Source organism: Salmo trutta, chromosome 17 (assembly GCF_901001165.1).
Source record: "Salmo trutta chromosome 17, fSalTru1.1, whole genome shotgun sequence".
NCBI lineage: Eukaryota > Metazoa > Chordata > Actinopteri > Salmoniformes > Salmonidae > Salmo > Salmo trutta.
In genome coordinates, this window is record NC_042973.1 from 10,625,688 (window position 1) to 10,648,025 (window position 22,338).

The 22,338-nt window shown below is 41.7% G+C and overlaps 1 protein-coding gene across 1 annotated transcript in view; it reads right to left on the reverse strand.

Moving 5' to 3' along the window:
- The window catches only part of glis1b (GLIS family zinc finger 1b), a 155,960-nt gene that overhangs the window by 12,893 nt on the left and 120,729 nt on the right, over window positions 1-22,338 (reverse strand). The window contains exon 8 of the mRNA XM_029695605.1: window positions 6,220-6,406. Coding sequence (XP_029551465.1) covers window positions 6,220-6,406 — 187 coding nt within the window. The remainder of the gene's footprint in view (window positions 1-6,219; window positions 6,407-22,338) is intronic.

Consider the following 22,338-nt stretch of genomic DNA (forward strand, 5'->3'; position numbering starts at 1 on the left):
CCGTTTACCTGACTTAGGGAATAGGACTCCGTTTACCTGACTCAGCGACTAGGACTCCGTTTACCTGACTTAGGGAATAGGACTCTGTTTACCTGACTTAGGGAATAGGACTCCGTTTACCTAACTTAGGGAATAGGACTATGTTTACCTGACTTAGGGAATAGGACTCTGTTTACCTAACTTAGGAATAATACTGACTTATATGACTGAGTGAATATGACTCAATGCAATACGTAGAATTGAACATGATTCCGGGAATACGATTTGATTCAGCAGACATAGATTGAGCCATGCAATAAGCTTGGCTTCAGAACTCTTAGGACAGACCAAACGGATCAAGACTACACATTCCAACCTGGACAGAGTAACATCACCCTCGGGCCAAAACAATCCAACCAAACGTATTCACATTCCAACAACACATGCAGGTGTGTATGGAGGGACATGAACGTTATCAAAACTGGATACTCTGTCTGGTTATATACAGTCTAGAAGAAGACAAAAAATACAATTGGCAGTGATGCAATCCTTCACTGTTCCAGGATCTGTCCTCTAAGGCTTGGTTCTGTTCTCAGGGATTTTAATGACATTTTTTATTTAACTAGGCAAGTTTTAAGAACAAATTCTTATTTACAATGACGGCCTACCCCGGCCAAACCCTAACCTGGACGACGCTGGGCCAATTGTGCGCCGCTCTATGGGACTCCGAATCACGGCTGGTTGTGATACAGCCTGGAATTGAACCAGGGTTTGTAGTGACGCCTCTAGCACTGAGATGCAGTGCCTTAGACCGCTGCGCCACCTGGGATGGATGAGGGGATGGAAATATGGAAAGAAAAATTAAGACAGATCGCTGCTCTGAATGAAGATCCGTGAGGAGAGCTGCTCTGAATGAAGATCCATGAGGAGAGCTACTCTGCTCCTCGTTCGTCTTCCATCACTTGCCCTTCCTGTCCCACTAGTGACCATGGATCAGACCCCCCTTCCCCCCGTCCGTGAATGGATCAGACCCACCTTCCCGCTGTCTGTCCCCCTTCGGCGGCTCGCCGTTAAGCCCCTCTGATGGATTGGCAAGGGTGGCTTGGCGTGGGATGGTGGAAACACGCCTGGTTCTGGTTAGTGTGCTCAAGCCACGCGTGAGAGATGGGCCGCGCTGAGCTAACCTAACCCTACGGCCCAAACCTAAGCAGTCAAGGAGCTTTTCCTGGGCCCATATAAGCTATCTGTTAGTTTTATTGCGCTAACCGCGGAAAACACTGTAGGAAACACTGAAACACTCCATAAATGCCATCTGTTGTAAGATAATTTAGACATTGAATTGTCTGAATTGTTCTTTGAATAAACCATTTAGGCCAAGGCAGTAATTTGTGTTTATAACCAAGTTGGACCACAAAACCACGACTAGGCCTACTACTACCATAATCAGAGTCTTATATTTGGCTCTGAACACGGCCAGTTGAAGTAATGACTATAATGGAATGTTTTTGTTTGACTTCGGAGATTGATATTCTGTGCAGATGATTTAGGGGTGATAATTGATGGAAAGATGGAAGGAGGACTGATGGCACTGAGTTAATCGCTGACTGTACTGCAGATGATTGTCTCCCCTCAGAACATTATCTGTTAATGATGTCTCTGTAGCCACTCTAATTCAATTAGATTGTGTCAATCACAGTTCCTTGTGCTTCACAAGGTACCAAACCAGGTCAAACTAATATTTCCAGAGGGGCTCTAATATCAATACACAGGAAAAAGACCATTATAGAAAGCACTGAATGACATCCTTTACCACCCATCATCGCTACAGCTAAAGCCTTCACCAACTGTAGAATGGGCACGTCTGTGAGAGACCCCCCAAGTGTCTCTAGCTCCTACTCCGACCTTCATGCGCATGCACAGATCACGTATTTTAACTGGCATATTTTAATATTAGCGTCAGAAAAATGACACTGGTATTTACAAAGTAAAATGACTCTAAATGGCCCATTTGAGCCAGGGTAAACACATTTAGCTATGATGTCAGAGGCTGCTGCAGCACTAGTCAGGTTAGTTAGATCATTTTGTCAAAATGTTTAATGTCCTGCTAAATCGTTTGGGAAAAACAAGTGTGGCGTTGCTATTGACTTTGGCAGTAGCCTGTATACTGAAGGCTTTAAACATGTAATCAAATGCTCCACCTTCAGGCAAATGTAAGTAGATGTTTCATCCCCAGCTTGTTGTAGGTCCTGGCACAGCTGTCTCTCTGTCTTAGATGGGCTGATAAAGTAGTCCAGTTACCGAATGCAGTACATTTTCTTCGGTTAGATATTCGTACATTTTATTCAGTTAGATATTTGTACATTTTCTTCAGTTAGACATTCGTAAAAATAATTTAGGTTAGACATTTGTACATTTTCTATGGTTAGATATTCCAATTTGATGAAATGCACAAATTGCTGCAATTCTTGTAATGAAACGCTGTCATGGCATCACAGACGTACAGATAGGAGCGTTGGGTGGACAAACGGACAGACCTGAACCAGAGCGATCACTTAGGGCGTGTGTCTTACCAGCTGGCCCTTTATTTTCATTTGTAAGGAAACTTACTGTACACTCACAGTGGTCTATTTCAGATGGATCTCATCAACCTTGCTGAAAAACAGATCCCTGTCTCACATCCAATATCTCATCATAGTGGTGGGTGTGTGCGTGCGAGCTTGTGTCTCTGTTGTAGTGTAACTGGTGTTACGATATCCTCAGCACGCTCTTTTCACTTTCTGTCTCTATCCAAGTATCAGTAATTGTAAGTAGTACTACGTACCAAGAATTCCTGGAACAACATTGTAATTCTACAGAGCTCTATTCCTGCTGTTAATGCTTGAAAAAACACAGCACTTTCCAGAAAGTACCAGGTCTAACATGACAACTCATTGCAGCTCCAGCACGTTTACATCTGCTACGGTTACCATGTCTGCTTTTCTCACTGTTTATGCTGGAAACGGACCTGTCCAACATGTCTCACGCCAAATTCACAGGTAATCATGTGTGTTTCTTAAACTTTACCTTGTTAATGCACACATTAACAAGGTAAATGTGTGATTTAAGCACACACACACACACAAACACACACACACACACACACACACACACACACACACACACACACACACACACACACACACACACACACACACACACACACACACACACACACCTCACACACACACACACACACACACACACACACACACACACACACACACACACACACACACACACACACACACACACACAGACACACACACCAATCTAAGTAAAACAATTATTTTGTTACCATTTTTGCAATTTTTTATTATATCCCCATTGCCTCCCAATGTTTTTTAATGCTCTCTTTTTCACCCCATTGTTTTGTACAGTACACACAGAACCTCCTGGCGACATGTCGGCTTTGTTACTGTGCTCTGCTGGTTCTCATTGACACTAATTGGAAACATGCTAAGAGAAAGAGAGAGCGAGAGAGAGGAAACATTGGACCTGATCAGAGGAACTGAAGTAAACCCTGTGAGTGAGTGACAGTGAGTAACCAGAGTGTGAAATGCGTTTGTTAATCTGCAGCAGTGCCTCTTTAATCAAACAGACGGTAGCTGGCGCTCTGTTAGCATAGCATCTCTATACTAAACATTGGGGAACCTGGTTAGTACTGTCCTATCATTCTACATAATAAAAGACTATAGGTATTGTAGTATTATACCACTATATTGTTATTTTCTAGCCAACATGTATTTCTAAAAGGAGAATCTGGTTAGAACTTTGCCTCTAATAAATACTGGTTGACACACTGTCGTGTGCCATGCCAAATAAAAGTGGTAACAGTTCGCACGGACAGGGCTAAATCAACATGGAGTACATGTTTAAAGAACTAAAAGGTTAAGTGCTGTTAATGAGCTACACAAAAACACAAGAGGAGTCAGCACCACACTGCTCTGACAGTTTATCTTTGAAACCTTTGTATAATCGTGGGCCAAACTGTTAGGTCATTGGGAGTCCTCGGTCACCCCCAGTGGGGACTCAATTGGACCTGTGGATCATTGGACACAATGCCAGAAATAGAGTGGATCTTATTGGCTGCATCATTGTGACCTCATCCTGACCTCCATGCTTTATCTGAAGGTTCATCTCTATGGCCGCTTCCAAAATGCTACCCTATTCCCTACATACTGTAGAGCACTACTTTGGACCCCTATTCCCTACATACTGTAGTGCATTACTTTTGACCAGAGCCTTATGGGGTTCCCTATGGGCGCTGGTCAAAATAATTGCCCTACATAGGCAATAGGGTGCCATTTGGGACATAGGGCATGGGTTTTGATTAAGACTGCTAAAATGATTTGGTTTTGCACCAATATGGGGATTGTACTGATTTTGGATGAAACACAACAGATGCAATAATTTATATTTCCCAAGTGTCCCCACACTGTGCTGGGATCAGCATGATCATATCGATGAAGACATTGTGATGTCCCACAGTGATGACAACACAACTGTCCTGTAATGACGATCACATCCCAGAGGTAGTTCAGCTGACCACCGACCCAGAGCCCTTCTGGAGGGAGATACTATTTCATCAGCCTAAACTTGGACATTATTATAAGCCTGAAGCTACAGGAATGTATGGGTATACTAATAATATTATGATGTGTAAAGGTAAGATAGAGTATGACTGTGTGTGTCTGTGTGAGTGTTCGTGCAATGCATTTGACAATCGTATTACCATAAGTATGTGACCTGTGATCCAAATACAGTGTGTGTAGCATCGCGGTAGGGGGTGTGAAGGATTCTACACAATTAAAAAAAAAACTCTAAAATGCTATTTAGAGAACAGCAAAAACAAACAAAATTGATCTCATCCATTAATTATCAAGTGAGTTTAAAGTTTGGGAAAGCTATTTATTCACCATAAAATTGCACATTTATAATAAAGGATTGCATGCATATCATCACATTTACAGACTAATGTAAGATAGGCTACTAGTCTTAATGTCATAATGTCACGTCCTGGCCAGTATAAGGGTTAATTGGTATTGTAGTTTGGTCAGGACGTGGCAGAGGGTATTTGTTTTATGTGGTTCAGGGTGGTGTTTTGGTAAAAGGGTGTTTGATTTAGTATTTCCGGGTTTTTGATTTATGGTCTATGTTTATGTATTTCTATGTGTAGTCTAGTAAGTGTGTTTCTATGGTTGATTAATTGGGATTGGGATTCTCAATTGAAGGCAGGTGTTTTCCCTTTTGCCTTTGATTGAGAGTCCCATATATGAGGGTGTGTTTGTCACTTGTGGGAGATTGTTCTGAGTTTAGCCTTGTGCCTTGCCAGACTGTCTGTAGTTCGGTTCGTTTTGTTGTTTTGGAGTGTTCCTTTTGATTTAATAAATGCTCAAAATGAACAACCGCATGCCTGCTGCGTTTTGGTCCTCCTTCACCGACGACAACCGTGACACATAAGTAGATTGCATAGTCAATTTAGGCTAATAATATAACTCAATCAGTGTTAGCAAAACAGAGAGTTCTGAACAATGCATGCCTGAGCGGCGTAGTGTTATAATCAACACATTTCATCCAGTCAACTTTAAATGAAACATAAGCAACATATCTGCAGTGAGTGTGTACATATTCACTGTCTTTATCAATGGATTAGTACCACTGGAAAGTTTGGGTGGATAATTCCCTTCTCCAGGCTAGATGGACGTCATAAGATATATTTATTTGAGCCAGTTTGCTACAGCAGGAAAACCGCCTATGGATGTTGGCATTTTAACTTGGCCTTGTAGTGACTCGATAGCGTGTATTATTCATCTATTTCACGCTGCACTGTATGCGCCGTTCCACAAGCAAACGAGACAAGCAAATTAGTCACTTTATTATGAGATTGAGCAGTGGATGACATTGTGTATGCCGTTCCACCTACCGTTAAACTTAAGACTGCGGTGATAATTAATAGATGGGGTCAGTTTTGTTCGTTTTTGCTGTTCTCCAAATAGCATTTTAGAGTTTTTAAATTGTGTAGAAATGCAGTAAATAAGCTTCTACTTCTAACCCCCTACAAAACCCTATTGGCATACCCTATACCCACATGGCATACCCTAGGTTTAGCTGAATTGATGCCACTGAACAAGGGTATACCCAACTGAGTGTGTGTATAATGAACTACATGTAACAGTAGTGTATGTATAGTAGGGAACTCACCCATCGCGTGTGCTCTCCATGGTGGACAGAGGGGACAGAGAATGCGGGCTGCTCAGGTCCCGTTCCAGGCGGGACGGCCTGGGGGCCAGATCAGGGGCAGAGGCTGAGCCAGTGGTGGGGGCTGGTCCTGGGGAGAGGAGCTCCACCGAGACACCGTGATGGGGGGTGCTGGAGCCAGTGTACAGGCCTGAAAGACAAACAAAGTTAATTCACAAAATGTGCCGAATCAACTCGAGGTCCTTGCTCAGCCATGTTCCCTTTGACCAAATTAAATGGCTTTTCATAGCAACAAGCTTTTGTTTTGACAACTGATCATCCAATCAGAGAGGTTTTTGAAAAATAGAATGTTCTGTTTTGTACTGTTTGTGATTTACAGTACAGTACATTATTTATGCTGCCAACGGGGTTGGCCTTGATTGTCCTTTAAAGTGGAACTGACAGCGTTTTAGCAACATGAAGTCTTATTAAAATCTGTTCATATACACCCCCAGGAAGAATATTACAAGCGAGCACTTACATATGGTCATTTTCATTAATTCATAGAATGTTTGGGAATGACATATAATAAGGCATTCTATTGTGTTATGACCTGGCTTATAGTTCATAACAACAGAGAGACCACACATTACTTAAATGTAAAAAGGAATACATTTATAAAAATGTAACATAAGCTGTGGACGTCTGTAGGATCAGTAGTGTGTGCAGTGTGTGGATGAGTGGAGCGGGTGTTGTATGGTGAAAACAAAAACCAGCCTGCCAGTCAGGGAAGAGAGAGAGTGTTGGCTGATGTGCCACCCTTCACAGCCTGCAGGTCAAGCCTGCCCAGGTGTACCACATCAGTTGACATCCTCCCCAGCTCTCCCTACTGCCCTCCTGCAACAAGCAGACTACCAAACAGGAGAACCCAGCAGACATCACCCCCCTCCTCTAAGAACACCACGAACCTGAAACAAAACAGAAATAACCGAAAACACAAAAATAATCAAATGCTGTCTACTTAGTATGAATATATATTTATACATACATACACACACACACACACACACACACACACACACACACACACACACACACACACACACACACACACACACACACACACACACACACACACACTACCGTTGAAAAGTTTGGGGTCACTTAGAAATATCCTTCTTTTTGAAAGAAAAGAGAAAAGCACATTTTTTGTCCATTAAAATAACATCAAATTGATCAGAAATACAGCATAGACATTGTTATTGTTGTAAATGACTATAGTAGCTGGAAACAGCAGACTTCCTCTGTCCAGTGACTGTTATTTTACCCAACTTAATCTTTTCTTTTTATTGGCCAGTCTGAGATACAGCTTTTCCTTTGCAACTCTGCCTAGAAGGCCAGCATCTCGGAGTAGCCTCTTCACTGTTAACGTTGAGACTGGTGTTTTGCAGGTATTATTTAATGAAGCTGCCAGTTGAGGACTTGTGAGGCATCTGTTTCTCAAACTAGACACTCTAATGTACTTGTCCTCCTGCTCAGTTGTGCACCGGGGCCTCCCACTACTCTTTCTATTCTGGTTAGAGCCAGTTTGCGCTGTTCTGTGAAGGGAGTAGTACACAGCGTTGTACAAGATCTTCAGTTTCTTGGCAATTTCTCGCATGGAATAGCCTTCATTTCTCAGAACAAGAATAGACTGACGAGTTTCAGAAGAAAGGTCTTCGTTTCTGGCCATTTTGAGCCTGTAATCGAACCCACAAATGCTGATGCTCCAGATACTCAACTAGTCTAAAGAAGGCCAGTTGTATTGCTTCTTTAATCAGAACAATAGTTTTGAGCTGTGCTAGCATAATTGCAAAAGGGTTTTCTAATGATCAATTAGCCTTTTAAAATGATAAACTTGGATTAGCTAACACAACGTGCCATTGGAACACAGGAGTGATGGTTGCTGATAATGGGCCTCTGTACGCCTATGTAGATATTCCATAAAAAAATCAGCCGTTCAAGCTACAATAGTCATTTACAACATGAACAATGTCTACACTGTATTTCTGGTCAATTTGATGTTATTTTAATGGACCAAAAATGTGATTTTCTTTCAAAAACATGGACATTTCTAAGTGACCCCAAACTTTTAAACGGTAGTGTATATAATATAGAGTGGGAAAGTTCAGTAAATAAAACATCTGTCTTGTCCAGCAACGGAGTCTATGCAGACCAGTGTGCCATAGCCAATCAGAGATACAGTAGGCCTATATGCAAATAATAGATTTGCCACACGGGCCTGGCATGATTCACTTTGAATTGGACTGTGTGTTTACAGGCAATAGCAACAGTGTGACTTTAGATCCTTAGAACGCATTCGCCAAACGCCACAAAATACACCTGAATGGATTTCTGCAAATATGTAAATACCACGGGAGTCCTCTTACATTTGGGAACATTTGGGAGTCCTCTTACATTTGGGAACAACCATGGAAAGGTAGGCTCTCTTTCCCTCAGATGCCTATCCATATCAACAACAACAAGATCAACAATTAATGCTAGCCAGAGTGAGATGAGCTACAATCTAATGAGGGAACATTAGATAAACACACTCAAACTTTTTCAGCTAGTTAGCCATCAAAACTGCACTGATAAATGATGGGAAAAAGTAGCCTGCTCATCCTTCTGCAACTTGCCTGCCAATGCATGCTTGTCCCAACCCACTTTTTGACAACTGAATAGGATCTTGCCTGCTCATCCACTTGATCGATGCCAAATACATTTGATTGGCAACTAAGAGATATGCTAACTGTGGATATCGTTGAAGTTCAGCATAGCTAGCTAGCAAGGGGTTTCATATTTCTTACTAGCTAACCAAATGACACCTGCATCTCTAGCTGTAGCCAACAAAAAAATTAGTATTCAGACCCCTTGACTTTTCCCCCATTTTGTTACGTTACAGCCTTATTCTAAAATGGATTAAATTGTTCTGCCCCCCCCCCCTGCCCCCCCAATCTACACACAATACCCGACAATGACAAAGCAAAAACCCTTGACCCTGACCAGTCTCCTAGTCCCTGCCGCTGAACAACATCCCCACAGCATGATGCTGCCACCACCATGCTTCACCGTAGGGATGATGCCAGGTTTCCTCCAGATGTGACACTTGGCATTCAGGCCAAACAGTTCAATCTTGGTTTCATCAGACCAGAGAATCTTGTGGCTTTTTAATTTTTAAAATTGAACTTGGCAGTTAAGAACAAATTCTTATTTACAATGATGGCCTACCAGAAGGCAAAAGGCCTCATGCGGGGATGGGGGCTTGGATTAAAAATGTAAAAAAAATACAAATACCGACAAGAGAGACACCACAACACTATATAAAGAGAGACCTAAGACAACAACATAGCAAGGCAGCAACACAACATGACAACATGGTAGCAACACAACATGACAGCAGCACAAAACAGGGTGCAAACATTATTGGGCAAAGACGACAGCACAAAGGGCAAGAAGGTAGAGACAACAATACATCAGGCGAAGCAGCCACGACTGTCAGTAAGTGTCCATGATTGAGTCTTTGAATTAAGAGATGGAGATAAAACTGTCCAGTTTGAGTGTTTTTTGCAGCTCGTACCAGTCGCTAGCTGCAGCGAACTGAAAAGAGGAGCGACCCAGGGATGTGTGTGCTTTGGGACCTTTAACAGAATTAGACTGGCAGAACTGGTGTTGTATGTGGAGGATGAGGGCTGCAGTAGGTTTCTCAGATAGGGGGGAGTGAGGCCTAAGAGGGTTTTATAAAGATGAGGGATTCCGTCTGGCCACTCCACAATCAAGGCCTGATTGGTGGAGTGCTGCAGAGATGGTTGTCCTTCTGGAAGGTTCTCCCATTTCCACAGAGGACAATCCTGTGTCAGCGCTCTACCGACAATTCCTTTGACCTCATGGCTTGGTTTATGCTCTGACATGCACTGTCAACTGTGGGACCTTATATAGACAGGTTTGTGCCTTTCCAAATCATGTTCAATCAATTGAATTTACCACAGGTGGACTTCAATCAAGGTGTAGGACATCTCAAGGATGATAATTGGAAACAGGATGGAAATGAACTTAATTTCGTGTCTCATAGCGAAGTGTCTGAAAACTTATGTAAATAAGGATTTATTTTTTATTTTTATAAATTTGCTACAATTTCTAAAAACCTGTTTTCACTTTGTCATTATGGGTATTGTGTGTAGATTGATACGGAAAATGTTTTATTTAATCAATTTTAGAATAAGGCTGTAACGTAACAAAATGTGGAAAAAGTCAAGGGGTGTGAATACTTTCCGAATGGACTGTATGAGGCGAAAAGTCGGTCACTCACTCATTCCTCCCATGACATGGCATACTCCCAGCAGCTAGCTAGCTAGCGTTAGGCTCTGCGCTTTTAGCTTGCTAAATAAATAGCTAGCTACATAAATTGGTACACTAGCTGTCAAACTCAATCAGCGCACAAGCCATATTGAAAAAAATAGACATATTTGTGTTTACAAAAAACGTGCAACTGCGACCCAAACTGGCCATTGTTTTATTAGAAAAAAATATGGACCTTTATAATGTCCACTTATATCAAATCACATTGTATTGGTCACATACACATATTTAGCAGACGTTATTGCGGGTGTAGCGAAATGTTTGTGTTCTTAGCTCCAACAGTGCTGTAGTATCTAACAATTCACAACAATACACACATCTAAAAGTAAAATAATGAAATTAAGAAATATATACATATTAGATCTAAAAATATTTAAGTCTGATGGCCTTGATATAGATGCTGTTTTTCAGTCTCTCGGTCCCAGCATTGATGCACCTGTACTGACCTCGTCTTCTGGATGTTAGCGGGGTGAACAGGCCGTGGTGGTTGATGTTGATGATCTTTTTTGCCTTCCCGTGACATCGGGTGCTGTAGGTGTCCTGGAAGGCAGGTAGTTTGCCCCCGGTGATGCGTTGGGCAGACTGCACCACCCTCTGCATGTATCACTGGTGCGGTTGAATACAGCATTGCTGTATGGTGCACTCAAAATTTATTGTAGTTGAATAGCTAGCCTACTACTCAAATGTTGCTGTAATAGGCCTACATGTTTCTCCTATGCATGGCGTTTTGTTGCAGGTTTAGTTTTTTTGTTATTCATTGTGAAGCTTTAAAAACCGAAGCCAGACTGCAACATTTTATTAACCTAGCTAGGGCTGTGGCATGTGTCCGTACACTTTTCCTCCGCTGCGCGCTTTCTTTCTCTCTCTCGGAGGACCTGAGCCCTAGGACCATGCCTCAGGACTACCTGGCTTGATGACTCCTTGCTGTCCCCAGTTCACCCGGCCGTGCTGCTGCTCCAGTTCCAACTGTTCTGCCTGCAGCTATGGAACCCTGACCTGTTCACCGGACCTGCTACCTGTCCCAGACCTTGCTGTCCCAGACCTGCTGGAACCCTGACCTATTCACCGGACATGCTACCTGTCCCAGACCTGCTGTTTTCAACTCTCTAGAGACAGCAGGAGCGGTAGAGATACTCTCAAAGATCGGCTATGAAAAAGCCAACTGACACTTACTCTTGTGTTACTGACTTGTTGCACCCTCGACAACTACTATGACTATTATTATTTGACCATGCTGGTAATTTATGAACATTTGAACATCTAGGCCATGTGCTGTTATAATCTCCACCAGGCACAGCCAGAAGAGGACTGGCCACCCCTCATAGCCTGGTTCCTCTCTAGGTTTTTTCCTAGGTTTTGGCCTTTCTAGGGAGTTTTTCCTAGCCACCGTGCTTCTACACCTGCATTGCTTGCTGTTTGGGGTTTTAGGCTGGGTTTCTGTACAGCACTTTGAGATATCAGCTGATGTAAGAAGGGCTATATAAATAAATGTGATTTGAATTTTGATTTGATTAAACCGAACACAAGAAAGCAGCGCAATTTAAATTCAATTCACCAATCCGAGCGCATCAGGCTGTAATTTCATAAAGTAGATGAATCAACCATTGACTCATTTATACTTGCTTGTGTGTGCGCCAGCCCCATTAGCTACGTTATGACTGACTTGTGATCATTTCTAGTTTGATTATATTGACGTTCCCAGCCTTAGTTACATTTGTCTGTTTCTGTTCAAAATGTTGAGTCATTGAAACTGAACCAGTGCATCCTGAATGGGTGGAGGCAGCAAACAATGTACCAAACAATGTACCAAACAATGTACAAAACAATGTACCAGGCCAGCTGTGATGTACAACCTGATAGCAATATTTTTGGGACTACAAAGAAATGTATTGGTGAATTATATTAATCATGCATTGAACTGCAGCCCTCTATTCTGCCAACAATGTCTTACTGTACGTCATGGAATTTTGAGTCAAATAGAACCTATTTTTATAACCTCTTATAAAGTTGGTTTTGAAGCATAAACTGGGAATTTGATATTCATGACTGTTCTTATGATAGTCTGTTTGTTTCATATCTGCAAAGTAATTAAAACTCTGTCAGTTCCACTTGAATGTTTCGTTATTGAATACAATGCTATTTCTTACAAAGAATAATATTGAGAATTCATGAGAAGATTTTATAAGACTTGAGTGGAGGTGAGAGAGCAGGGTCTGTGGCTTGTGATTTGTGTGTGGGTGTGTGTGAGTGTGTGTGCCAGCCCATTAGTATTTGTAGCAGTCTAAATGTGTCTGATGTTGCCGTCTGAGCATCAGAAAACAGTCCTGTTGGACGGTGATTCACATCACCAATGTAACAGTGAGAGAGAGGCTCATGAAAAATCCCAATGACAGCTGAATGCTCTGCTGAGAGCTCCACTTGAAAGAGCTCAGCTCAGCTCTGTCCAGGGGTCAGCTCAGTTCCGTCCTGGGGCTCGCAGGTTGCAAGAGGGGCCAGAGACTCCAGTCAGCAGCCCCCTCTGCTCCCCACTGCTCCTCCTGTACTGTAAATCTCTCCTCACTGTCCTGTCTGTAATGTCTTTCCCAGTGTCCAGGGGAAGTGAGGCGGTGAGGAGAGGACTGAGGAGAGGACTGCTCCTGGTTTCTGCAGTACTGTTCCCCCAGCTGTGCTCAAGTGGAAGAAGGGCCTGTCTGACAGCTCTTTGAAATGGTTACAAGCTTGATTCATTACCCACAAATCATCAATCACAGACCTTAAACGGTTTCCCCTTCAGCCCCAACATCTGCTACCAGACCAGAAAACATTCTACAAATAATGGCTGTGATTTCTTCAATTTCATCGCTCGGCTCAGCGGCGCAGGGGTTCCCTTAACGTTTGGGGATGGTTCCGGGAGCGTTCTGTGAGGATTCTATATGGGTTTTTTATGTGGGTTCTGACAGGGTTCTGTGACGGACCTGAGAAATGTTTGATTGTTAGTGTGACGGTTATAACAAGGATCTGTGATGATTCTGAAAGTATTCTGTGTGAGTTCTGTCAGGATTCTCTGTGAATTTGTAGGGGGTTCTATGAGGGTTCTGAAGGGTTATGTTGGTGTTTGTAGATGACACTTGGTGGCATAGCCAGACTTGTAGCCTGTCAAAATGACATGGACCTATGGACTTGAAGCAGTTGAAGTTATGTGCACTAGCAGTGTATCCGGAAAAACAGTCATTCAGGTCCTAAAAGGAAGAAAGACATTTTCCTGAGTAAGATTGGGCCCATCAAACAAATTTATAACCGACAAGAACTTTTGAACCCGCCTATAACATCCGTTCTATTGGCCAACGCGCATTCACTGGATAATAAACTGGATGAGCTCCGTTCGAGACTTTCCTACCAATGGGACATTAAAAACTGTAATATCTTGTGTTTCACTAAGGCATGGCTGAAATATGTATAATATTCAGTTGGCTGGGTTTTCTGTGCATCGGCAGGACAGAACAGCTATGTTCGGTAAGACGAGGGCTGGGGGTGTGTGTCTATTTGTCAATAACAGCTGATGCGCGATGTCTAATATTAAGGTAGTCTCGAGGTACTGATCGACCGGAGGTAGAGTACCTCATAATAAGCTGTAGACCACACTATCTACCAAGAGAGTTTTCATCTATATTTTTTGTAGCCGTCTATTTACCACATAAAACTGATGCTGGCACTAATACTACACTCAAGCAAACAAGAAAATTCTCATACAGAAGCGGCGCTCCTAGTGGCCGGGAACTTTAATGCAGGCAAACTTAAATCCGTTTTACCTTATTTCTACAAGCATGTCACATGTGTAAAACCATTGTGTAAAAAACTGTAGGCCACAGTTTTTTTTAAATACATTGGCAAAAATTCTAAAAACCAGTTTTTGCTTTGTCATTATGGGTTATTGTGTGTAGATTGATGAGGGAAAAAAACAATTCAATCGATTTTAGAATAAAGCTGTAACGTAACAAAATGTGAAAAAAAGTCAGGGGGTCTGAATACTTTCCGAATGCACTGTACATCTTCAACATTTGCTATCGGTTGTCATTTTTGCTTTGTACATTTTAGATGGAGTCCAGTAAATTCTATTAAATATACAGTTGAAGTCAAAAGTTTACATACATTTAGGTTGCAGTCATTAAAACTCATTTTTCAACCACTCCACAAATGTCTTGTTAACAAACTATAGTTTTGGCAAGTCGGTCAGGACATCTACTTTGTGCATGACACAAGTAATTTGTCCAACAATTGTTTACAGACAGATTATTTCACTGTAAATTCACTGTATCACAATTCCAGTGGGTCAGAAGTTTACCTACACTTAGTTGACTGTGCCTTTATACAACTTGGAAAATTCCAGAAAATGATGTCATGGCTTTAGAAGCTTCTGATAGTCTAATTGACATACTTTGAGTCAATTGGAGGTGCATCTGTGGATGTATTTCAAGGCATACCTTCAAACTCAGTGCCTCTTTGCTTGACATTATGGTAAAATAAAAATAAATCAGCCAAGACCTCAGACAAAAAAGTGTAGACCTCCACAAGTCTGGCTCATCCTTGGGAGCAATTTCCAAACGGCTGAAGGTACCACGTTCATCTGTACAAACAATAGTATGCAAGTATAAACACCATGGGACCACGGAGCCGTCATATCGCTCAGGAAGGAGACGCATTCTGTCTCCTAAAAGATGAACGTACTTTGGTGCGAAAAGTGCAAATCAATCCCAGAACAACAGCAAAGGACCTTGTGAAGATGCTGGAGGAAACAGGTGCAAAAGTGTCTATATCCACAGTAAAGTCCTATATCGACATAACCTGAAAGGCCGCTCAGCAAAGAAGAAGCCACTGCTCCAAAACCGCCATAAAATAGCCAGAGTAAGGTTTGCAACTGCACATGGGGACAAAGATCGTACTTTTTGGAGAAATGTCCTCTGGTCTGATGAAACAAAAATAGAACTGTTTGGCCATAATGACAATTGTTATGTTTGGAGGAAAAAGGGGGAGGCTTGCAAGCCAAAGAACACCATCCCAACCGTGAAGCACGGGGGTGGCAGCATCATGTTGTGGGGGTGCTTTGCTGCAGGAGGGACTGGTGCACTTCACAAAATAGATGGCATCATGAGGGAGGAAAATTATGTGGATATATTGAAGCAACATCTCAAGACATCAGTCAGGAAGTTAAAGCTTGGTCGCAAATGAGTCTTCCAAATGGACAATGACCCCATGCATACTTCCAAAGTTGTGGCAAAATGGCTTAAGAACAACAAAGTCAAGGTATTGGAGTGGTCATCACAAAGCCCTGACCTCAATCCTATAGAACATTTGTGGGCAGAACTGAAAAAGGGTGTGCGAGCAAGGAGGCCTACAAACCTGACTCAGTTACACCAGCTCTGTCAGGAGGAATGGGCCAAAATTCACCCAACTTATTGTGGGAAGCTTGTGGAAGGCTACCCTAAACGTTTGACCCAAGTTAAGCAATTTCAAGGTAATGCTACCAAATACTAATTGAGTGGATGTAAACTTCTGACCCACTGGGAATGTGATGAAAGAAATAAACGCTGAAATAAATCATTCTCTCTACTATTATTCTGACATTTCACATTCTTAAAATAAAGTGGCGATCCTAACTGACCTAAGACAGGGAATTTTTACTAGGATTAAATGTCAGGAATTGTGAAAAACTGAGTTTAAATGTATTTGGCTAAGGTCTATGTAAACTTCCGTATTATATTGAACCATTTGTGTTTTAGGCACTCAGCGCGTTTTAAAGCAGTTTTCCCACATATTTTTCCATTCAATTTATTGTATTTATTGTATCAAATCTTTACTCCATTTCTCTCTTAAGGGAAGGTGTAGCCACCTTGTTTTCTAGTTTAAGAATTTAAACACTCTAGAAGCCAGGTGTTTTTTGGAACGGACATGCTTTATGAAACTTTCCAATTTGTTAAAATCATGTTTAAATGTAATTGTTCTATCTACTGACTTGACTGCCTGTACAATCTGAATTATTCTAAAATGGTTGGTAAAGCCGGTCATATCCTTTAGTTCATTCAGACCCATAATTTGACCGTCTTTATACAAATCGGACAAGGTCCAAACTCCCATCTGTTGCCAATCTCTCCACAATACCAGTCTGTGATTAATTAATATGTGTGGATTACTCCAGATATTTGTTTGAAAGGAGGTGCATAAGGAGATTTGTAATTTATTTCCAACAATTTTAAGGACATTCCAAGAAGCAGATATTTTTGGATGGTCTTTCAGATATTCAGGTAGTATTCCGTATGCTATCAATCTAAGTAGCAAGTGGCGGGACATTTTTTCTTCAATTGCTAACTAAGAGGGGTGTTATTTTGCTGGGTAATTCCAGTACCACGTTTTTCTTGTTACATATGATATTTAATATGTTTTAATATCTGGAAGTGCCATGCTTCCTTTATATTTTGACATAATTAATTTCTCTAAGGTGATGAGGGGATTGCTTTGAATTTCATTTAAATGTAGGGATGATTTCATTGATCTTCTTAAAGAAGGATTTCGGTACATTAAGAGGCTTAGTTTGTAGTTGGAGCCATTGTCATTTATATTGTTTACATTCTGAATATTAAAAAGCGGGAGGACCATCTCACATGGTCTACTTTCATGTAATTCACAATAGCTTCTAGCCCCCTCCTGCCTCTGTAACACCATGGTTTCCTCTTGGGTTGGAATTACAGAAAGAGCCCAGGGCAGTTGAGTTTAAGTCAAAGTTGAAGCCGGAATTGGGGTAAATAACTGCCGATCTGATGTTCAAATCAAATCAAATTGTATTTGCCACATGTGCCGAATACAGCAGGTGTAGTAGACCTTATTGTGAAATGCTTACTCACAAGTTCTTAACCAACAATGGTGTTTTAAGAAAACAGAGTTAAGAAAATATCTACTAAATAAACTAAAGTAAAACATTTATAAATAATAATATAAAAAATATTTTACATAAAATATTAAATAAACTAACACAATAAAATAACAATAATGAGGCTATATACAGGGGGTAGTCCGGGTGGCCATTTGATTAATTGTTCAGCAGTCTTCTTATGGCTTGGGAGTAGAAGCTGTTAAGGAGCCTTTTGGACCTAGATTTGGCACTCCGGTACCGCTCGCCGTGTGGTAGCAGAGAGAACAGTCTATGACTTGGGTGACTGGAGTCTTTGACAATTGTTGTGCTCTGACACTGCCTAGTATACACAGTTGTGGCCAAAAGTTTTGAGAATGACACAAATATACATTTTCACAAAGTCTGCTGCCTCAGTTTGTATGATGGCAATTTGCATATACTCCAGATTGTTATGAAGAGTAATCAGATGAATTGCAATTAATTGCAAAGTCCCTCTTTGCCATGCAAATTAACTGAATCTCCAAAAAACATTTCCACTGCATTTCAGCCCTGCCACAAAAGGACCAGCTGACATCATGTCAGTGATTCTCTCGTTAACACCGGTGTGAGTGTTGACTTGGACAAGGCTGGAGATCACTCTGTCATGCTGATTGAGTTCGAATAACAGACTGGAAGCTTCAAAAGGAGGGTGGTGCTTGGAATCATTGCTCTTCCTCTGTCAACCATGGATACCCCCAAGGAAACATGTGCCGTCATCATTGCTTTGCACAGAAAGGGCTTCACAGGCAAGGATATTGCTGTCAGTAAGATTGCACCTAAATCGACCATTTATCGTATCATCAAGAACTTCAAGGAGAGCGGTTCAATTGTTGTGAAGAAGGCTTCACGGTGCCCAAGAAAGTCCAGCAAGTGCCAGGACCGTCTCCTAAAGCTGATTCAGCTGCGGGATCGGGGCACCACCAGTACAGAGCTTGCTCAGGAATGGCAGCAGACAGGTGTGAGTGCATCTGCAAGCATAGTGAGGCGAAGACTTTTGGAGGATGGGCTGGTGTCAAGAAGGTCAGCAAAGAAGCCACTTCTCTCCAGGAAAAACATCAGGGACAGACTGATATTCTGCAAAAGGTACAGGGATTGGACTGCTGAGGACTGGGGTAAAGTCATTTTCTCTGATGAATCCCCTTTCCGATTGTGTGGGGCATCCGGAAAAAAGCTTGTCCGGAGAAGACAAGGTGAGCGCTACCATCAGTCCTGTGTCATGCCAACAGTAAAGCATCCTGAGACCATTCATGTGTGGGGTTGCTTCTCAGCCAAGGGAGTGGGCTCACTCACAATTTTGCCTAAGAACACAGCCATGAAAAAATAATGGTACCAACACATCCTCCGAGAGCAACTTCTCCCAACCATCCAGGAACAGTTTGGTGATGAACAATGCCTTTTCCAGCATGATGGAGAACCTTGCCATCAGGCAAAAGTGATAACTAAGTGGCTCGGGGAACAAAACATCGATATTTTGGATCCATGGCCAGGAAACTCCCCAGACCTTAATCCCATTGAGAACTTGTGGTCAATCCTCAAGAGGCGGGTGGACAAACAAAAGCCCACAAATTCTGACAAACTCAAAGCATTGATTATGCAAGAATGGCCTGCCATCAGTCAGGATGTGGCACAGAAGTTCATTGACAGCATGTCAGATTGCAGAGGTCTTGAAAAAGAAGGGTCAACACTGCAACTATTGACTCTTTGCATCAACTTCATGTAATTGTCAATAAAAGCCTTTGACACTTATGAAATGCTTGTAATTATACTTCAGTATTCCATAGTAACATCTGACAAAAATATCTAAAGACACTGAAGCAGAAAACTTTGTGAAAATGTATATTTGTGTCATTCTCAAAACTTTTGGCCATGACTGTACACTACCAGTCAAAAGTTTGGACACACCTACTCATTCAAGGGTTTTTCTTTATAGTTACTATTTTCTACATGGTAGAATAATAGTGAAGACATCAAAACCATGAAATAACACATATGGAATCATGTAGTAACAAAAAAGTGTTAAACAAATCAAAATATATTTTATATTCTTCAAAGTAGCTAGCCTTTGCCTTGATGACAGCTTTGCACACTCTTGGCATTCTCTCAACCAGCTTCATGAGGTAGTCACCTGGAATGCTTTTCCAACTGTCTTGAAGGAGTTCCCACATATGCTGAGAACTTGTTGGCTGCTTTTCCTTCACTTTGCGGTCCGACTCATCCAAAACCATCTCAATTGGGTTGAGATCTGGTGATTGTGGAGGCCAGGTCATCTGATGCAGCACTCCATCACTCTCCTTCTTGGTAAAATATCCCTTACACAGCCTGGAGGTGTGTTGTGTCATTGTCCTGTTGAAAAACAAATGATAGTCCCACTAAGCGCAAACCAGATGAGATGGCATATCGCTGCAGAATGCTGTTGTAGCCATGCTGGTTAAGTGTGCCTTTGAATTCTAAATAAATCACAGACAGTGTCACCAGCAAAGCACCCCCACACCATAACACCTCTTCCTCCATGCTTTATGGTGGGAAATACTGATGCGGAGATCATCCGTTCACGTACACCGCGTCTCACAAAGACACAGCGGTTGGAACCAAAAATCTTAAATTTAGACTCCAGACCAAAGGACAAATTTCCACTGGTCTAATGTCCATTGCTCGTGTTTCTTGGCACAAGCAAGTCTCTTCTTATTATTGGTGTCCTTTAGTAGTGGTTTCTTTGCAGCAATTCAACCATGAAGGCCTGATTCACGCAGTCTCCTCTGAACAGTTGATGTTGAGATGTGTCCGTTACTTGAGATGTGTCCGTTACTTGAACTCTGTGAAGCATTTATTTGGGCTGCAATCTTAGGTGCAGTTAACTCTAATGAACTTATCCTCTGCAGCAGAGGTAGCTCTGAGTCTTCTTTTCCTGTGTCGGTCCACATGAGAGCCAGTTTCATCATAGCGCTTTATGTTTTTTTTGACTGCACTTGAAGAAACTTGAAATGTTTTTGAAATTTTCCACATTGACTGAACTTCATGTCTTAAAGTAATGATGGACTGTCGTTTCTCTTTGCTTATTTAAGCTGTTCTCGACATAATATGGTCTTGGTCTTTTATCAAATAGGGTTATCTTCTGTATACCTTCCCATACCTTGTCACAACAGAACTGATTGGCTCAAACGCATTAAGAAGGAAATAAATTCCACAAATTAACTTTTAAGAAGACACACTTGTTAATTGAAATGCATTCCAGGTGACTACCTCATGAAGCTGGTTGAGAGAATGCCAAGAGTGTGCAAAGCCGTCATCAAGTCAAAGGGTAGCTCGGGAGCCCGAGTTACTACATAATACCATATGTGTTATTTCATAGTTTTGATGTTTTCACTATTATTCTACAATTAATGAGTAGGTGTTCTAAAACTTTTGACCGGTAGTGTATATTTATACAAATAATGTACATAGGTAATTAATATTATTATTTCTCATTATTTATTTATTGTTCTTAAAATTCTGTTGCAGGACAATCCATATATGCAACATTTGTATTTCAATTGTTTGTTAGGATGAAATTGTGCAAAGAAAAGGAAAGTATTAAAATGTGAATGAGTCAAAATAGGAGAGAGAACAATGGTGTCATTCGTTTACATGTGGTTTTTTGTTTGTTGTTGTTTGGTTAGTGTGATATGTTCAATGCGTTGGAAAGAAATTATTAATACAAAATCAATAAATGATTAAGGAAATCGAGAGGGGGAGAGGGTTGTCTCTTCATTAACAACAAATAGTGTGATGACTCTAGCGCAGCGGAAGTCTTGACCCATTGTTCACCGGTCTTGGAATACCTGATGGTAAAATGTTGACTCTTCATACCTCGCGAGGGAGTTTTCAGCTGTTATCGTGACTGTTGTCTACATTCTACCTCAGGACAAGAAATATAACAAGCTGGCATTTAGCAAACTGTATAAGGCTATAAACAAGCAGAAAAACGTGCACCCGAAGGCTGCCTTTCTTGTCGCTGGAGATTTTAATTCCACATCATTAAGACACGTGATGCCCAACTTCCATCAACACGTCTCCAACACCACTAGGGGCGATAAAGTCAGAGACCACTGTTACTTTACTCACAAACAAGCATACAAGGCCCTCCCTCGTCCACCATTTGGAAAATCAGATCATGACTCCATGCTAATGCTTCCTGTCTACAAGCAGAAGCTCAAACAGGAAGTACCCGTGACTCACTCTGTTGAGAAATGGACATCAGAATCAGAGATTATGCTACAGGACTGCTTTGATAGTGTTGATTGGAATATGTTCTGGAGACACTGCCCATAAAATCGACGAGATAACCACAGCCGTCACCAGCTTCATAAGGAAACGCATCAGCGACATTGTCCCCATTGTGAAGGTTCGCTGCCTCCCCAATCAAAAGCCCTGGATTAACACAGAGGTTGGCTCTAAACTAAAGGATAGGGCTACAGCACACAGGGCTATCACAGACAACCCTGAGGCTACATATGAAAACAGGAACAAGTACAAGATGTCCCACTATGACCTCTGTAGAGTCATCAAACGGGCAAAAGGACAATATAAGAATAAGGTGGAATCATATTACACAGGCTCCACCGCCAGCCGCATGTGGCAGGGGCAGCAGTCTATTACGGATTACAAAGGAAGTCCCAGCTGTGATCCGCCGAACGATGCCTCTCTTCCAGACAAACTCATGCATTTTATGCACGCTTTGACAATAACAACACATTACTGTGCGTGAGGGCCGAACCAGAAGACTGGGTGATCTCGATCTCTGAGGACAACGTGAGTAAGGTCTTTAATCAGATCAACACTTGCAA